Here is a 17673-nt window from a genome sequence, read left to right on the forward strand (position 1 = left end):
TCTAATTCAGAGTCTTTCCTGGTGGTGCACGCATCGCTCAGCCAAGATGGATGCTGGTGAGAGGGATTCTGGGAAGTGGACGGACACGCGTTGTCTCCTTTCGACCTTTCCCGAACTCTTCTGGTTGGTGGTGGCTTATTAGTTCCGTATTCCTTACTAGGATCTCCTGTCATAAAACAACTCATGGGAGTGGTTACTATGGTGCCTGGCCAAGGTGGGCAGTTTCAATCAGTGTGCTTCCCCTAACACAATCACACAACTGTCCATTTCTCCTCCCAAAGAAAGTGTACAACCAGGTGCAACGGTCAAAGACCTGCCCACTGGAAGATTCTTCCTTCACCCCTGTCCACTGTAATGTCACAGAGAGGAGCTGCAGCGCATCAGCTGTCCACTTTATGATGGTGCCTGCATACCATTCAGAGCCATCTGTCAATCAGGCCTCGGTCTTCTCGGTCAACCAACCACAAGGACACAGGCCCAGGAGGGGAGACAGAAGCCACTGCAGCAGGAGTGAAGGCAAACAGAGTCTGGACCACTGCTTTGGTAACTTACTTGTGCCCTCAGGGCTTGTTCCTGCTTGATCAAGTTTATATATACTAATTTCACTTGATGAAGAAATGCTTCTGTGCATGCCCAACTGCATGAAGAATGACAGGGATACTATTCAGCTTAGCAAGGGCAGCTCTGGTATCGCGGAAAATTGGTGGCCGTGGTTAAACATTCTTTTTCTCCTAAGGCTCACTAGCAGGTCAATGGTTGTTTCTCTAAATTAGAGTAGTTATCTAGAGGATGGCAGTGCTTTGCTCAGAATTCTAAGGGCATACACTATGATCCACTTCTGGAAGTCTGTTAAAGGTGCCGAGCTCTTCCACTGCCACTTCCAGCACCAGGGCCTGTGCTGGATATGGCCCACGAGCACAACAGCTTTTACATTAGCCTTGATATACTGGAAAGCCTTCTCTCCCGAAACGAAGTGAAGTCGTTCAGTCATGTCAGGCTCTGTGACCCCATGGACTTTAGCCTACCAGGCTCCTCCATCCATGGGATTTTCCAGGCAAGAATACTGGAGTGGGTTGCCATTTCCTTCTCCAGGAGATCTTCCCAACCCAGGGATTGAACCCGGGTCTCTCACATGGTAGGCAGACGCTTTACCGTCTGAGCCACCAGGGAAGTCCCTTCTCTCCTGGGCTTCACTCAAAACTAGTAGCCCTTCCTGTCACTTGGTAAATGGGCTGGAGGAATACACCAAGATAAGGATAATATTGCCTCAGAAATCCAGAGGCTTCTTATTGTAAGGCTAATCTTTTTGTGCTTATGGGAGCACAGTGAACAAAAGGTTACATTTGGTTACAAGAGATTCCCACCTTTCCTCACCTTTCTTCATCTGCTACTCAGACCCTTATCACCCAATTTTCTGTCAGTCTGGAGGTTCCTGCTTTTCTTTGTCTGTCAATGGACTCCTGCTGTTTACAAGATGCGCGATTTCCTGGTTCCTGCCCCCATTTCACTGTTCTTCCCTAGCTACCTGCATGCTGCAACATTCCCCCCTCAAGGAGTCTGGACCCTTAAAATCTTTTACTCATCATGCACCAATGCTAAGACACTTCTTTGTTGTTGTTCAGTAGCTTAGTAGTGTCCAATTCTTTGCAATCCCATGGACTGCAGCACATCAAGATCCCCTGTCCTTCATTATCTCCCAGAATTTGCTCAAACTCATGTCTATCAAGTTGATGATGCCATCCAACCATTTCCTCCTCTGTTATTCTCTTCTCCTCTTGTCTTCAGTCTTTCCCACATCAGAGTCTTTTCAGGCAGCCGAAGTATTGGAGCTTCAGCTTCAGCATCAGTCCTTCCAATGAATATTCAGGGTTGATTTCCTTTAGGATTGACTGGTTTGATCTCCTTGCTGTCCAAGGGACTCTCAAGAGTCTTTTGCAACACCACAATTCAAAAGCATGAGTTCTGGGGCACTCGGCCTTCTTTATGGCCTAGCTCTCACATCTGTACATGACTATTGGAAAAATCATAGCTTTGATTATATGGACCTTTGTCAGCAAAGTAATGTCTCTGCTTTTTAATACACTGTCTCTGTTTGTCATACCTTTCCTTTCAAGGAGCAAATGTCTTTTAATTTCATGGCTGCAGTCACCATCAATGGCGATTTTGGAGCCCAAGAAAATAAAATCTGCAACTGTTTCCACTTTTCCCTCTTCTATTTGCCATGAAAAGATGGGACCAGATTTCATGGTCTTTGTTTTATGAAGGTTGAGTTTTAAGCCAACCTTTTCTCACTCCTATTTTGACATAAATAATGTCATTGTTTTTCTCAATAAAATGTTTAATGGCAACTTCTCTGTAAATATTTAAAGGCAAATCTGAACATGTGACCACCATGTTCAAAATCCCTTATTAGTCATCCTTTAAGTTGGGTAAAGAACACAGTACCCGCCCAGCCCCTAGCTCCTCTGTGATCACTCACACTGACCTCTTTTGCCTACTTTGTCTCCACTTGGCTTCTCTCTTTGCACACAAGTTACATTTGGCATTTTCCTTTGTTTCTGTAATGAGCCAACTCTCTGAGAAGCTAGGCATGCAAATGAAGGAAGTCTCTGAGGATGGCAAATATCCAGATACAGCACCCTGTGAGAAATGATGCCCCTCAGGAACCACCTCTGACCTACCAAAACAGAATCTGTATTCTAAGAAAATCACCAGGAGATTCATAGGAATTAAAGTTTGAGGCCAGCACTGATCTCGGCTACCTACCACTGTGGTCTTTGCTTTTGCTTTTCCCTTGCTCTTCCTAGGAAGATCTCTCATCAGTTTTCACTGTAAAGTGGGGAGTTAGGTGTGGGTCTGGATGTGAGTTACAATTTCCACGAGGAGGAGAATTTTCTTGTAGTCGGCTTCTGAGGAGAATCTAGAACTTTGACGTCATTAAAATCGTGTGTAGTTAATTAAGACCATACTGACAGAGTATCAAAATTCATAGATAAACTGGAGTTTGCATAAACATGTCAGAAATGTGCTCTGTGTTATGTAAACATAACTTAATGTTTATGATTTCAGAGGCTGCAATGCCCTGTGGAACACCCTGGATTCCTCATAAATGTCCAAGTACATCATGCCCAGTGGAAAAGCTTGTTTGTCCTAAAGGGAATCCTTGGGCACTATCAGGGGAATTCTAGTTCATCATTCCTTCCTCTTTTGGCAAAAGCATACAGTTATGCAATGGTTGACAATTCTGTTCAAAACAGATTCACATAAACAACATTTTCCTGGGCCTGGAAAATGAAGCTCCCAAAATGAATCAGTGTGCAAAACAACGCTGCCTGTGTTATTGCAATTCCGGTGCCTGAGTTCTATTTTCTATTAATACTTCAGAAAGCCGAATGCTAAAGGGATTTCCACAATTTCTTAACAGATATCGGTGAGAGAGAATGATTTTTATAATATTCATTATTTTTTATAGAAAGCTGAAATATTATTAAATTTATAATTATTTTGATTTGGTTTATAAGATATCAAAATATTTAGTTGAAAATGGGAAACAGTGAATAATCTGCATATTTTATTATTGTGAGTAAAACCTGGATAAGCAAAACAGCTCTAAGACTACACTGTATTCCTTAATGATATAAAATTATCTGGTTAAAATAACTGGAATGATTCCGTAGCCTAAGTTTTGGTTACCAGACTGTAAACAAATTAAAAGGCAGTTTAGGAATTTATGTCAGAATGTTTCTTGTAAAAGAAACTTTTTTGATAAGTGTATTCAAAACACTTATTTCATTTAATTAAGCAGACTCTCTGCATTTAAGTCACTTAAATAGTAAATCACTTAAATAGTAACCTCTACTTTGCAAGCTACTTATTATGACAATAGTTTCACTGAAAAAAACATATATATAGAAAAATGCAAAAAATGTTCCTCTAGTGCTCTTTTCAGCTTTATGACTTAATAATTACCCACACATTGAGCTGAACATTTTGATTATTTAGTTTTAGGACTGCATAGAAGAAAAGTGAAAGTGAAGTCGTTCAGTTGTGTCCAACTCTTTGCGACCCCATGGACTGTGGCCTACCAGGTTCCTCTGTCCATGGGATTTTCCAGGCAACAGTACTGGAGTGGGTTGCCATTTCCTACTCCAGGGGATCTTCCCGACCCAGGGATCAAACCCGGGTCTCCGGCATTGTAGGCAGACACTTTACCATCTGAGCCACCAGGGAAGTCTTGCATAGAAGAAAGACCAGTCCAAATAAATGTACATTTAATAACTGCAATCATTGGCACTGGTTATTTATATTGCCTGTATGAAATTCCAGTCTTTGGCTCTATTTTTCTGCTATCAAACTGATAGAAAAGCAAAAGCTGTCAAGTAAATCCATCAGAAATTCTAGGGAAAGTCAGCTCTAAGCACAGTAATAGCAATGATACTAGGCAGTGATAGTATTTATAAGGTAAAATTAAAATTCCTATTCCATGCACAAATTCCATAGAAAGATAAACTTGGGATTTTGAATAAAAGAAAAAGATTCTCCGTGCTGACAACTTCTAATAAAAATCAGATGTAAGACAATATTTAAGTCCTACCTCTAGCTCTTCCCCTTATTTCATCTGAGCCTTCTTGTGATACCTCCTCTCTCCCTCTTCATTGCCTTGTCTTTGCTACACTTAACATTGATGTTCCTTCCCTTCTCTTCCTGCTTCCTGTTTCCTTTCCACTGCCCCTTCCCCATTCTGCTGCTTTATCCTTACTCCTCTGACTGCCTCTTCTCTCTCTTGAAAACTTTCATGACGTTGTTCCACAAGACAAGAAATCCACATCTGTTGTCCACATCTCAGATACTCTCTTTCATTTTCCTCACTACTGTGCCACTTGCTTCCCTTCCATTTCTGGCCTCGACTATCACAAATGGCGACTGCTCTCACGAAAGCCACTGAGTTATCAGAGGACTACTAAAGCCACAGAAATCTCCTAATCCTGACAGTCAGTGATCTCTGTTCACTCCTTATCCAGCCAGAGCACTCATCTGACTTAGGCACTGCTCTTTCCTTTGTCCTTCCTGAGTATTTTCCTCTCTTCAAGTTCCCAACACTCAGCTTCCCATTCTCTCCTGCTTCCCTGATCACTCTGCTCAGTAACCTTTTCTGGTCTTTCCTTTTTGTGTGAGCTGGTATTCCTGGTTGCAAGATATCTCACACTGACAATGCCACTGTTGTGGAAACAGGATGAATTTTGGTGTTGTGATACTGTGTACCTGGCTGATTTGCAACCAAAAATCTCTTTTGTTCACATTTGACCTCTTTCTCACCTTTTCATATCACAAATCTAGTGTAGGTAGGTTTGAGTTCAGTTCAGTTCAGTCACTCAGTCGTGTCCGACTCTTTGAGACCCCATGAATCGCAGCACGCCAGGCTTCCTTGTCCATCACCAACTCCCAGAGCTTGCTCAAATGCATGTACATTGCGTCGGTGATGCCATCCAACCATCTCATCCTCTGTCATCCCTTCTCCTCCTACCTTCAATCTTTCCCAGCATCAGGGTCTTTTCAAATGAGTCAGTTCTTCGCATCAGGTGGCCAAAGTATTCGAGTTTCAGCTTCAGCATCATTCTTTCCAATGAGTATTCGGGAATGATTTTCTTTAGGATGGACTGGTTGGGTCTCCTTGCAGTCCAAGGGACTCTCAAGAGTCTTCCCCAACACCACAGTTCAAAAGCATCAATTCTTCAATGCTCGGCTTTCTTTATAGTCCAGCTCTCACATCCATACATGACTACAGGAAAAGCCATAGCTTTGACTAGTAATGTCAAAGTAATGTCTTTGACTAGTAACAGCAAAGTAATGTCTCTGCTTTTTAATATGTTGTCTAGGTTTGTCATAGCTTTTCTTCCAAGGAGCAAGCTTCTTTTAATTTCATGGCTGCAGTCACTATCTGCAGTGATTTTGGAGCCCAGGAAAATAAAGCCTCTCACTGTTTCCACTGTTTCCCCATCTATTTGCCATGAAGTGATGGGATCAGATGCCATGATCTTCGCTTTTTGAATGTTGTTTTAAAACAGCTTTTTCCATTCTCCTCTTTCACTTTCATCAAGAGGCTCTTTAGTTCCTCTTCACTTTCTGCCATAAGGGTGTTGCCCTCTGCATATCTGAGGTTTCTGATATTTCTCCTAGCAATCTTAATTCCAGCTTGTGCTTCATCCAGCCCAGCATTCCGTATGATGTACTCTGCATATAAGTTAAATAGGTAGGGAGACATAATTGACATACTCTTGACATAGCCTTGACATACTCCTTTCCCAATTTGGAACCAATCTGTTGTTCCATGACCGGTTCTAACTGTTGCTTCTTGACCTGCATACAGGTTTCGCAGAAGGCAGGTAAGGTAGTCTGGTATTTCTCTTTTGAATTTTCCACAGTTTGTTGTGATCTACACATTCAACAGCTTTAGTGTAGTCAATGAAGCAGAAATAGACGTTTTTCTGGAAGTCTCTTGCTTTTTCTATGACCCAACAGATGTTGGCAATTTGATCTCTGCCTTTTCTAAATCCAGCTTGAATATCTGGAAGTTCTCGGTTCAGGTACTGTTGAAGCCTAGCTTGGAGAATTCTGAGCATTACTTTGCTAGCATATGAAATGAGTGCAATTGTGTGGTAGTTTGAGTGGCTAACCCTAGATCTAGTTCCCTCACTCTAAATTCACAGGGAAAGTCCATTTTCAGAATTTTAGCTTCTAAAGTGAATGACAGTTTCTGTCTACCATCAAGAATCATGTGGCAGAAAAGAGGATCAGATGATGTGATAAAATCCATTTTAATTTAACTCCCTCACATTTATTTCCATTTTAATTTAATTCTAGATTTAGTTAACTCTAGATCTAATTTAATTTAACCCTAGATCTAGTTCCCTCACTCTAAATTCAAGGGGAAAGTCAATTTTCAGAATTTTGACTTCTAAAGTGAATGACAGTTTTTGTCTACCCTCAAGAATCATGTGGCAGAAAAGAGGATTAGATGATGTGATGAAAATCCATTTCAATTTAACTCTCTCACATTTACTTCCTTCTTTTTACCTTATGCATGCTGTCCACTGGATAAGTCATACAAAGTATGTTTTCTGCCACTTCAATGATTCCCGAGTTATTATCTCTATTAAGCTCTTGGAGAACTATACTGCTAGGTTTATGTCACTTCAATGTTCAGAGGATGTTCTTAGCAAAAATGGGCCATTGTATCTGAGTTTTCAATCTTAATTTTTGATGATCATCTAACCAGACACCAACTGACTGTTTTACCTTTACTGATAACTCTTCACATCTAATGGTGACTCTACAATCTGATTTATTTAGATTTATCTGCCTTCCTCAAAATTTTCAATGTCATATCACACATGGAATAAAAACTTCACACACATTTAATCACTTGGGAAACATTTATAAAATACATATTACTAGATGTAATATATGACCTACTGAATCAATTTCTAGTAATGCCTCAGAATCTATATTTTGTGCCAAAACTCCTCCAGACAATTCTGCTATGTAATATGGTATGGAAATTCCTGCATAAAAGTTCCGGTTTACTGATCAACATTTATAACACCAGGGTCTTCACCCTGCAGCCTATTTTCTACAGTCAAATACTTATTTAAAAAAAAATGGTGAAGACACTCCATATCTCAAAAATTTTCAATGTCGGTCTACTCCTTGAAGAATAAAATTTAAGCTCTTCACATGGCATTCAAATCATTTTATAATCCAGGGCCTTCTAACACCTTTACTTGTTTTTTCCTTTTTCTGGCTGCACTGGGTCTTTGTTGCTGCATGCAGGTTTCATCCAGCTGTGCTGAGCGGGGGCTCCTTTTCACTGTGGTGTGCAGGCTTCTCATGGCACTGGCTTCTCCTGTCCCAGAGCATAGGCTCTAGGGCCCGTGGACTTCAGTAGCTGTGGCACAAGGGCTCAGGAGTTGTGACGAATGGGCTGAGCTGCCCCATGGCATGTGGGGTCTTCCTGGACCAAGGATCAAACGCATGTCCCATGCATTGCAAGACACATTCCTAACACCTGGATCACTAGGGAAGCCCCACATCTTTACTTCTGATGCATAATGTCTAATGTCTTCTCTTGTATACCTGTTAATTCTTATACATACTTTGAAATAAAATAGTTGCATTTTTCTAATCCAATAATTTTCTAAATACTTTTCATGTATTTTAGAAGAGTAAATAAAATAAAAGGCATTCAGGCTACTGTATGGTTTTATTTCAATTATTTTCATCAAATTTTCTTTCTTAAATGATTGATGACTGTCCTTTTTACATTTACTATATTTGATTTCAGAGGCCTTCTATTAAGGATATGGAAAGAAAAAATGCAACAGAGCTGACAGAGTTTGTTCTCACGGGACTTACATGTCAACCAGAATGGCAAATCCCTCTGTCCGCGCTCTTCTTGGTTATATATATCTTCACTATCATGGGGAACCTTGGTTTGATTGCTGTCATCTGGAATGACCCTCACCTTCACACCCCCATGTACTTATTCCTTGGGAGCTTAGCCTGTGTGGATACTTGGTTATCCTCCACAGTGGTCCCCAAGATGCTGGTCAACATCTTCACCAAGAACAAGAGGATATCTCTCCCTGAATGCATAGTGCAATTCTTTTCCTTTGGAGTCAGCGCAACCACAGAATGTTTTCTGCTGGCAACAATGTCTTATGATCGTTATGTAGCCATATGCAATCCATTACTTTATCCAGTGATTATGACTAACAGACTATGCATGCAAATGTTAATTTCATCACTTATAGGTGGCCTTCTTCATGCCTTACTTCATACATGTTTTTTATTCAGATTAACCTTTTGTAATTCTAACATAATACATCAATTTTATTGTGACATCATGCCATTGTTTAAAATTTCTTGTACTGATCCTTCTATTAATGTGCTGGTGATATTTATTTTCTCTGGTTCAATACAGGTGTTCACCATTCTTATTATTCTTGTCTCTTATACACTAGTTCTCTTTACGATTTTAAGAAAGAAGTCTGCACAAGGCATAAGGAAGGCCTTCTCCACCTGCGGTGCCCACCTCCTATCTGTCTCCTTATACTATGGGACTCTTCTTTTCATGTATGTGCTCCCTGGATCCACACGAGCAGATGATCAAGATATGACGGACTCTCTATTTTACACTGTCATAATTCCTTTCTTAAATCCAATTATCTACAGCCTGAGAAATAAGAAAGTCATAAATTCACTGACGAAAATGTTAAAGAGAAATATTTAGATCCAATACTAAATATGTGTTTTCCTACTTGAAAACAACACAAAACTATGTAGATTAGAGTTCAATTTTGTTTGCATTCATAACTACCCTATTATTTTAATGACAAGATTTCAGTACTCAATAAATTCTTTAAGATATTTATATAACTTATTAAAAGAGACAGGGAGTTTCAATCAAATGTTCATCAAATGTTTATTATAAAATAAATAAAACAGAATTTAAAATGGGAAATTCCCCAGATGTCCAGTGCTTAGGACCACACACCATCACTGCTGATGGCCTGGGTTTGATCCCTGGTCTGGAAGCTAAGGTACTACAAGCTGCATGGCACAGCCAAATAAATTAAAATGAAAAACTTTACATGCTTGTATATTCCTCATTGTGGTTTTTAGAGTAGATTTATCAAACATGTATTAAGCACTGAAATACAGGTTTCCCAGGAGACACAGTGGTAAAAGAATATGCCTGTCAATGCAGGAGACACAGCAAATGTGGTTTGGATCTCTGGGTCAGGAAGATCCCTTGGAGGAGGAAATGGCAAACTGCTCCAGTATTCTTGCCTGGAAAGTTCCATGGACAGAGGAGTCGGGCGAGTCCACGGGGTCACAAAGAGTTGGGTATTACTGAGCGAATGAGCACAGAAGTACTAAAATAGTGCAGAACCTCTAAAAACACTTGAGATGGGGTCTTTGACAGTAATACATTCTTATAGCCTGGAGACTCATATCACATTTAATTTCACATAGTGGGCATTTTTGTGTTTGAGTGAACAGAGGGAAACCCCAGGAATATTGCCAGCCATCATGTAAAGTTTTATTCTACTTTATTTGGTCCCTGATGATCCTGCTTCATATGGATTCAATTCTCATGTGACACAGAGAAATAAACCGAAGAGGAAAGTAATGAAGAACCACGTGAAGGGAGTTAAAACATTGAAGGGCAGGCCAAACCATACGAGATGCTCTTAACTCAGTGTGCTTCTATAAGGAGATAAAAGTAAGTTATTTCTACTGTCTATAATGCCTTCTAAGGCCCTTTTTAGTTGTGTCTGTTTGTTGCTGGATAACTGAAAAGCTTCACTAATTCAGGAAGCTAAGAGTTCAGACTGAATGACTAAGTTGGGATGGGTGTGGGAAGAAGAGAAGTTGCAGAATAGGAAGGAAATGGTCTCAATCTTCCTAAAATTAAAAAAAAAAAGAAGTTTGTAAGCTAAAGAAGTCAGTAGTATATAACATTTATTTAAATGTGTTGTTAACCTCAAAGGGTTTTAAATGTATATTATCAAAGTTCATATAATGTCAATAGCATGATATCATAGTTCCCAATGTGTTCGTGGCACAGACATGAAAATGAGCAAAAATCTGGATATTTTCTGTCTTAAAAGTCCTTGAAAGTTGGCTTTTCTCACATTGCATATTATTTAAGTATGATAAGTGATACATTTCCAGATTCTTGTCCGCCCTTCTCTCAACACTGAAATTCCACACACATTCCTATTGATTCCACTCAGGCCCACATCTTCAAAATTATCAGCATCTGTGATCTGTAAAACTCTAGTTGTTGATTCCTCCATGTTGCTAATATTTCCTTCCTTTCCAAACACAACTGTCACTTTTTTTGGTGAGCATTCACATGGGACACAAATATCTCATGTTATTTTTATCCATTCAGAGAGCTCAATTAACATAATTCTTCTCAAATTTTCTTGTATTTCCAGTCATTTTCCTTCAACGTCCATGAACATCCTGCTAAACCATCGGCCACAGCCAATGAACTGGTGTATAATTACACACCTGCCCCTTTCTCTTTCCAAATAGAGTGAACAACCAGGTGTAAGGCTCAAAGTTCTGCCCACTAAAAGGTTTCCCCATCACCAATGTCCTTTAGGAATGTCACAGAGCGGAGCTGTAGGGCAGCAGATGTCCCCTTTCTGATGGTGCCTGCACGCCACGCAGACTCATCTGGGTCTGCGGGCTCCAGTCTTCTCTTCTCTGCTAACTAATTACAGAGAACTCCCCATAGGACCACAGGTCCACGCTGTGAGAGAGACACCATTGTAGCAGGAGCAGACACCAACAGAATTTAGACCACTTCTTCAGGTAACTTATTTGTGCCTTCAGGGCCCGTTCCTGCTTGATCAAGTGTCTACTAGTTTCATCTGATAAAAGAATGCTGCTGTGTACACACAACTTTATGGTTTGTGGGTCAGACAGCCTTCAGTTTAACAAGGGCAGCTCTGGTATCATGGCAAATTTTGACCATGGTTAAACATACACTTTCTACTGAGGCTCACTAGCAGAGAGTGAGCAACAAACAATGGTTGTTTCCCTAAGGCAGAGGAGTTATCCACAGAAGATGGAAGCGTTGTGCTCAAAATTCTAAGGGCCTGCATCTATTTCCACCTCTGGAGGCCTCTTAAAGGCTCCAAGCATCTGCCACTGCTGATTCAAGCTCCACTGGATCTGTTTAATATGGTCTAAGCCTGCAGTCTGCAACCTTTTTGGCACCAGGGACTGATTTCATGGAAGACCATTTTTCCACAGACAGGGGGTGGGGAGGATGGTTTCGGGATGATTCAAGAGCATTACGTTTACTGTGCACTTTGTTTCTAATCTAATTTGCTTCTGATCTGACAGAAGGTAATGGTCCAGGGCCCAGAAGTTGGGAACCCTTAGCCTAAGGGACTGAAGAGCTTGCACAAAAGGCTAGACATGTCTCTTGTTCTGAGCCCCAATCAAAACTATTAGCCTTTCCCGTCATTCAGTAAACGGGCTGTAGTAACATATCCAAATAACAATAATATTGCCTCCAAAATTTACAGAGGCATATCATCTGCTGTTCCTCTCTTTCAGTTTCAGGAAGGGCCAGAAGTAACATCCTTCACTTGGAAGAATCATCTCAACACGTGCTACATCACTGGACACCTAGACATTTCACTAAAATAGAAGGCCCCCAGATTTTTATGAGATTTGCTTTCTATGTCTCTTGCAAATGTCTCACCAATGTAAATACTTCTTGCTTACTATAACCAATCAGCATAATGTCATCAGTGTAACAGATTAGTGTGTTACATTACAATATTTACAAATCATATATCTGATAAAAAAACTTTCACTGGGAATACATCAAGTACTCCCAAAACTCATAATAAAAAGACAAATAACCCAATCAAAAATTGGGCAAACTCTCTGAACAAACACTTCACCAAAAAAGATAGATGTCAAAGAATGATACACAAAAAAGAGGCACGATATTATGAAGTCACTAGGGAAGAGCAAAGAAAGCACAATGAGGTGTTAAAAATTAAAATGATCATAAATGAAAAGACTACCCACACTGGAAGCAGTGATACAGGACTTTGTGCTCACAGACAGGCAACCAAATAAGTTAGGAGACAATTACACAAAATAGAAGAGGGCAGTAAATTTTATCCAAGCGTTGGTTGTGCTGAAGCCAACTGTGCACGTTACATTCCCCACTCCACCGTCTTGGGTACTTTTCACAGGAACCCCTCTCTCCTATGTTACTTATCTCCTCTATTTTGGCTTTCACCAGCAAAAATGTAAGGAAGCAGGATAAGTGATTAATCAATCTATCAAAATGATGTGTTTTTTGCTCTCCTCCTATCTAACCAGGAAGTCCACAGTGGAAGTTAGGCAGTTTTTTCTTTACAGATATCACACCAAAATGTCACAAACAAGTAAAGTAAGCTTTATTTTTCTGAATGAACATTCATGGACAACTGTCTCTGTTACTGCAAAAATCTGAATTTGTTATCACCATGTTCAAAATCCTTCAACAGTTTTCCTCTAAGATGTGGTCAAGAACAAGTCTGGCCTCCAGACCCTGTCCTATCCACATATGCTCACTTCCCTGACCCCATCTCACTCCTGCCGCCTCTCTGTTTAGAAGCTGTATTTACTATTTTGTGTTTTTCCAATGATCCAGGCTCTCTCATGGTATAGAATTGGAATGAGAGTTCCAGCTACACAGAAAGGTCAACTTTCTTGCAATTGGACAAATTAAAACATTGACCTCATTCAAATCATATGTGATTAGCTCAGACAAGATCATACTGAGCAAAGTTCTCAGAGTACCAAAATTTAGAGATATGCTGGAGTTTGCACAAACATGTCAAATACGTCATCTGTGTTTGAACGTATGGCATAAAGTACAATTTTAATAGTTAGAACTGGAACTGTCTACAATGACTACTGCTTATAATTTCAGAGTCTGTGATGCCCTGTGGAACAATATGGATTTCTCATACACGCACAAGTCCTCAATGCCCAGAAGCACAGCTTAGCTTTGTCCGGATGGAATTCCATGGACACTATCAGGGGAATTTCAGTTCTCCACTCCTTTCTCTTCTGGCAAAAGCACATAGTCCTACAAGTGGTTAATTCTTGTGTTAAAAAAATTTTAATAAACAGCATTTTCCTAAGCCGCCAAAATGAGTCAGTGTATAAAATATTGCTCTTTGTGTTATTGTCATTCCAGTGCGCTTGTATTATTTCTACCTCAGAAAACCAAATGCTGAGAGGATCTTGACAATTTCTTAACAGATACTGGTAAGAGAATGATTTCTATAATATTCATTATTTTTCAAGGAAAGTTAAAATGCCGTTAAACACAATAATTTTGATTTGGTTTACAAAATGTCAAAACAGGCAGTTGAAAATGGAAAACAATAATAATAAGTAAATAATCTGTATGTTTTATTGTTAAAAGTAAAATCTGGATGCGCAAAATAGCTCTAAGACTACTTTATACTCTTAAATGATGTGTCTGATTAGGTTGATTACAATGACTCCCCAGGATATGTTGTGGTGAACTAAAACATTAATCGAATTAAAAGTGCATTTAGGGATATAGGTCATAATGTTTTTAGTGTAAGAAATATGTATTATATATACATTTATTTCTTTATCCATCTACGTCCTGTCCTCTTTTCCTGCTTCTTGTTTTTTTTTAAATTTTATTTATTCACTTATTTTTGGCTGCACTCAATCTTCACCATCATGCACAGGCTTTCTTTAGTTGTGGAGAGCAGGGGCTACTCTCTATTCGTAGTGCATGGGCTTGTCATTGCAGCGTCCTCTCCTTGCGGAGCATGGCCTTGAACCCCTGTCCCCTGCTTTGGCGGGTGGATTCTTAACCCCTGGAACACCAGGGAAGTCCTTCCTGCTTCTTGTTTCCTTTCCACCCAAATTTGCCTTCCTACTTCTTCATCCTCTTTCCTCTCAATTCCCACCTCTCTTTCTTTCGACAACTTTCATGACATTGTTCCTCAAGAAAGAAAATCCACACCTGTTCTCTACATCTTTATTTCATTTTCTTCAACGCTGTATCACTTGCTTTCATTCAATTCTCATTATCCTCCGACCCCTGTTCTATCACAAAATGGAAACTGCTCTCACTAAAGCCACTGGAAGTCTCTCTTTTTTAAAATTTATTTTCTGGTTGAGGGACAATTGCTTTACAGAATTGTGTTGGTTTCTGCCAAACATCAACATGAATCAGCCATAGGTATTCATATGTTCCCTCCCTCTTGAACCTCCATCCCACCTCCCTCCCCATCACACCCCTCTAGATGGTCACAGAGCCCCAGTTTGAGTTCTCTGAGCCATACAGCAAATTCCCATTGGCTATTTCACACATGGTAACATAAGTTTCATCCTCACACTCAGGAATCTCTGTTCACTCCTTATCCTACTAGAACATTCATTTTGCCTTAGGCACTGTACTTTCCTTCGTTCTTGCATATTTTCCTCTCCTTAAGTTTTCAGTCTGAGTTTTCCAATTTCCTCCTCTTTCTCTGATCACTCTGCTCGGTAGCCTTTTGTGGCCCTTTCCTTTCTTTTCCTTTTGTGTGAGCCACAGCTCCTGGTTTCAAGACAAAATGACTAAACTGAAAGGAAACTGGCTCTAACAAATAAATGCTAGGGAAGTTGGAGAAATCCGCTGGAGAAATAGGCAGGGACACAAAGCAAGAAGTTAAGCAGTCCACAGCTGAAATCACCTCTCAGTGCTAGCTCATTAAGGGCTGCTACCATGGCTGCTGAACTTGAGTGCTACAACTCACAATGAAAATGCCGCTGCTGTGGGCGCAGGATGCATTTTCTGGGGGCCTGGTATTGCTCCCTTGGTTGACTTTGAACCACAAATCTCTTCCGTTCATATTTGACATCTCTCCCCTCTCTACATATTTCACATCTAGTGTAGATGAACTTTAGTGGTTAACCATAGATCTACTTCCCTCTCTTTAGGAAAAGTCAGTTTCTGGAACTTTTGGCTTTAAGAGTAAACAACTTTTGTCTGCCACCGAGACATTTGTAATAGAAAAGTCAATCAGATCTAGCAAATGGTGTATATACATTTCAATCGCTTTAATATAACTTCCTCACCTTTATTTTCATGCTTTCTTATTTTAACATTATGAATACCATTCACTGGGTTACTCATATATGCTATATTTCAGTAACTTCAATGACTTCAAAGTCTTTATTTCTGTTAAGTCCTTATTGAATGATACCACTAAGTTTATGTGATCTGGATGTTCAGAGATTGCTTCTTGCAAAAATGGGCCACTGCATCTGAGTTCTCATTCTCAATTTTTGATTACTCTTCCCAGTTACCAAGTGACAATCTCTTTTACTAACTATCCTTCATATCTATTATGCTATCAAGTCCTAATGACTTAAATGTAATTAATTTTGATCTCTTCATCTTCCTCAAAACTCCCAATATCATAGCACACAATGACTTAAGAATGTCAAATGCATTTTAATCACTGAAGGACATTTATAAAACGCATAGTACCTGTATTCATGACCTGCTGAATCAATTTCTATGATAATACCTCAGAATTTATTTTAGTACCAAAACTCCCCCAGAAAATTCTGATGTGTAATCTGGTTTGGGAATCATGGATAAGAGTCATAGATTCTCACAACTGGTCGTTCACCCTGCAATCTATTTTCTACAACCAAATATTTAGTTTCAAAAATAACTGATGATGCCAATCCCTGTTTCAAAGTTTTCAACGAATGCCTATCCTTAAAGAATAAAGTTCAAGATCTTTCGCATGGCACTGAATTACTTTTATAATCCAGGCCCCTCTGACAACTTACTTTTGACACTATATTCATCTTGAAAACACAGGATACTTTTCTCATAAATAGCTCATGTTCAGAATGTCTTTCTTTTCTTCTACATCAATTCATGACTGTTTACATTTTAAAATAAAATGATTGCATTTTGCCAAAATAGCAACTGCTACAAATACTTTTTATTTTAGTAAGAGTAAATAAGGGGCATTCATTCTAGTGCATGGTTCTGTTACTCTCAATGAATTTTCTTTTAAAAATTCTTGTGACATGTTCTTTTTCCATTTATTGCATTGTATTTCAGAGGTCATCTATCAAGGGTATGGAAACAAAAAATGCAACAGAGCTGACAGAGTTCATTCTCACAGGACTTACACATCAACCAGAGTGGCAGATCCCCCTGTTCCTTCTGTTCTTGATGATATACCTCATCACCATTGTGGGAAACCTTGGTCTAATCGCTCTCATCTGCAATGACCCTCACCTTCACATCCCCATGTACTTATTCCTTGGGAATCTGGCCTTTGTGGATACTTGGTTATCCTCCACAGTGACCCCCAAAATGCTGCTCAACTTCTTTGCCATGAGCAAAATGATCTCTCTTTCTGAATGTAAGATACAATTTTTTTCCTTTGCAATTTGCGTAACCACAGAATGTTTTCTGCTGGCAACAATGGCATTCGATCGCTATGTGGCCATATGCAAACCACTGCTTTATCCAGTGATCATGACCAACAGACTATGTATCTTGCTGTTAGTTTTGTCATTTTTAGGTGGCCTCTTCCATGCCATAATTCATAATGCTTTTTTACTCAGATTAACCTTCTGCAATTCCATCATAGTACATCACTTTTATTGTGACATTATACCATTGTCTAAGATTTCCTGTACTGACCCTTCCATTAATTTTCTTATGGTATTCATTTTTGCTGGATCAATACAGGCATTCACCATTTCCATTGTTCTTGTCTCTTATACACTTGTTCTCTTTACGATCTTAAAAAAGAAGTCTCTACAAGGAATAAGGAAGGCCTTCTCCACCTGTGGAGCCCACCTCCTGTCTGTCTCTTTATACTATGGGCCTCTTCTCTTCATGTATGTGCTCCCTGGATCTGCACAAGAAAATGATCAGAATATGATGGACTCTCTGTTTTACACTGTCATAATTCCTTTCTTAAATCCAATAATTTACAGCCTGAGAAATAAGAAAGTCATAGACTCACTGACAAAAATGTTAAAGAGAAATGTTTCGATAACATATTAATAAGTATTCTC

The 17673-nt window shown here is 39.6% G+C and overlaps 2 protein-coding genes across 2 annotated transcripts; both read left to right on the forward strand.

Annotated features, from left to right (window-relative positions):
- The first annotated feature begins 3335 nt into the window (after positions 1–3335).
- Positions 3336–17662, forward strand: LOC122687576 (olfactory receptor 5H8-like). Its single transcript, XM_043893151.1, has 4 exons — positions 3336–3430; positions 10168–10285; positions 13790–13860; positions 16703–17662. The coding sequence occupies exon 4, from the start codon at positions 16721–16723 to the stop codon at positions 17660–17662; it is 942 nt and encodes a 313-aa protein (XP_043749086.1). The 5' UTR covers positions 3336–3430; positions 10168–10285; positions 13790–13860; positions 16703–16720.
- LOC122687580 (olfactory receptor 5H8-like) lies at positions 8324–9289 on the forward strand. The gene has a single exon (XM_043893157.1). It carries the CDS (start codon positions 8360–8362, stop codon positions 9287–9289), a length of 930 nt encoding a protein of 309 aa, XP_043749092.1. The 5' UTR covers positions 8324–8359.
- Positions 17663–17673: the final 11 nt, after the last annotated feature.

Source organism: Cervus elaphus, chromosome 31, assembly GCF_910594005.1.
Source record: "Cervus elaphus chromosome 31, mCerEla1.1, whole genome shotgun sequence".
NCBI lineage: Eukaryota > Metazoa > Chordata > Mammalia > Artiodactyla > Cervidae > Cervus > Cervus elaphus.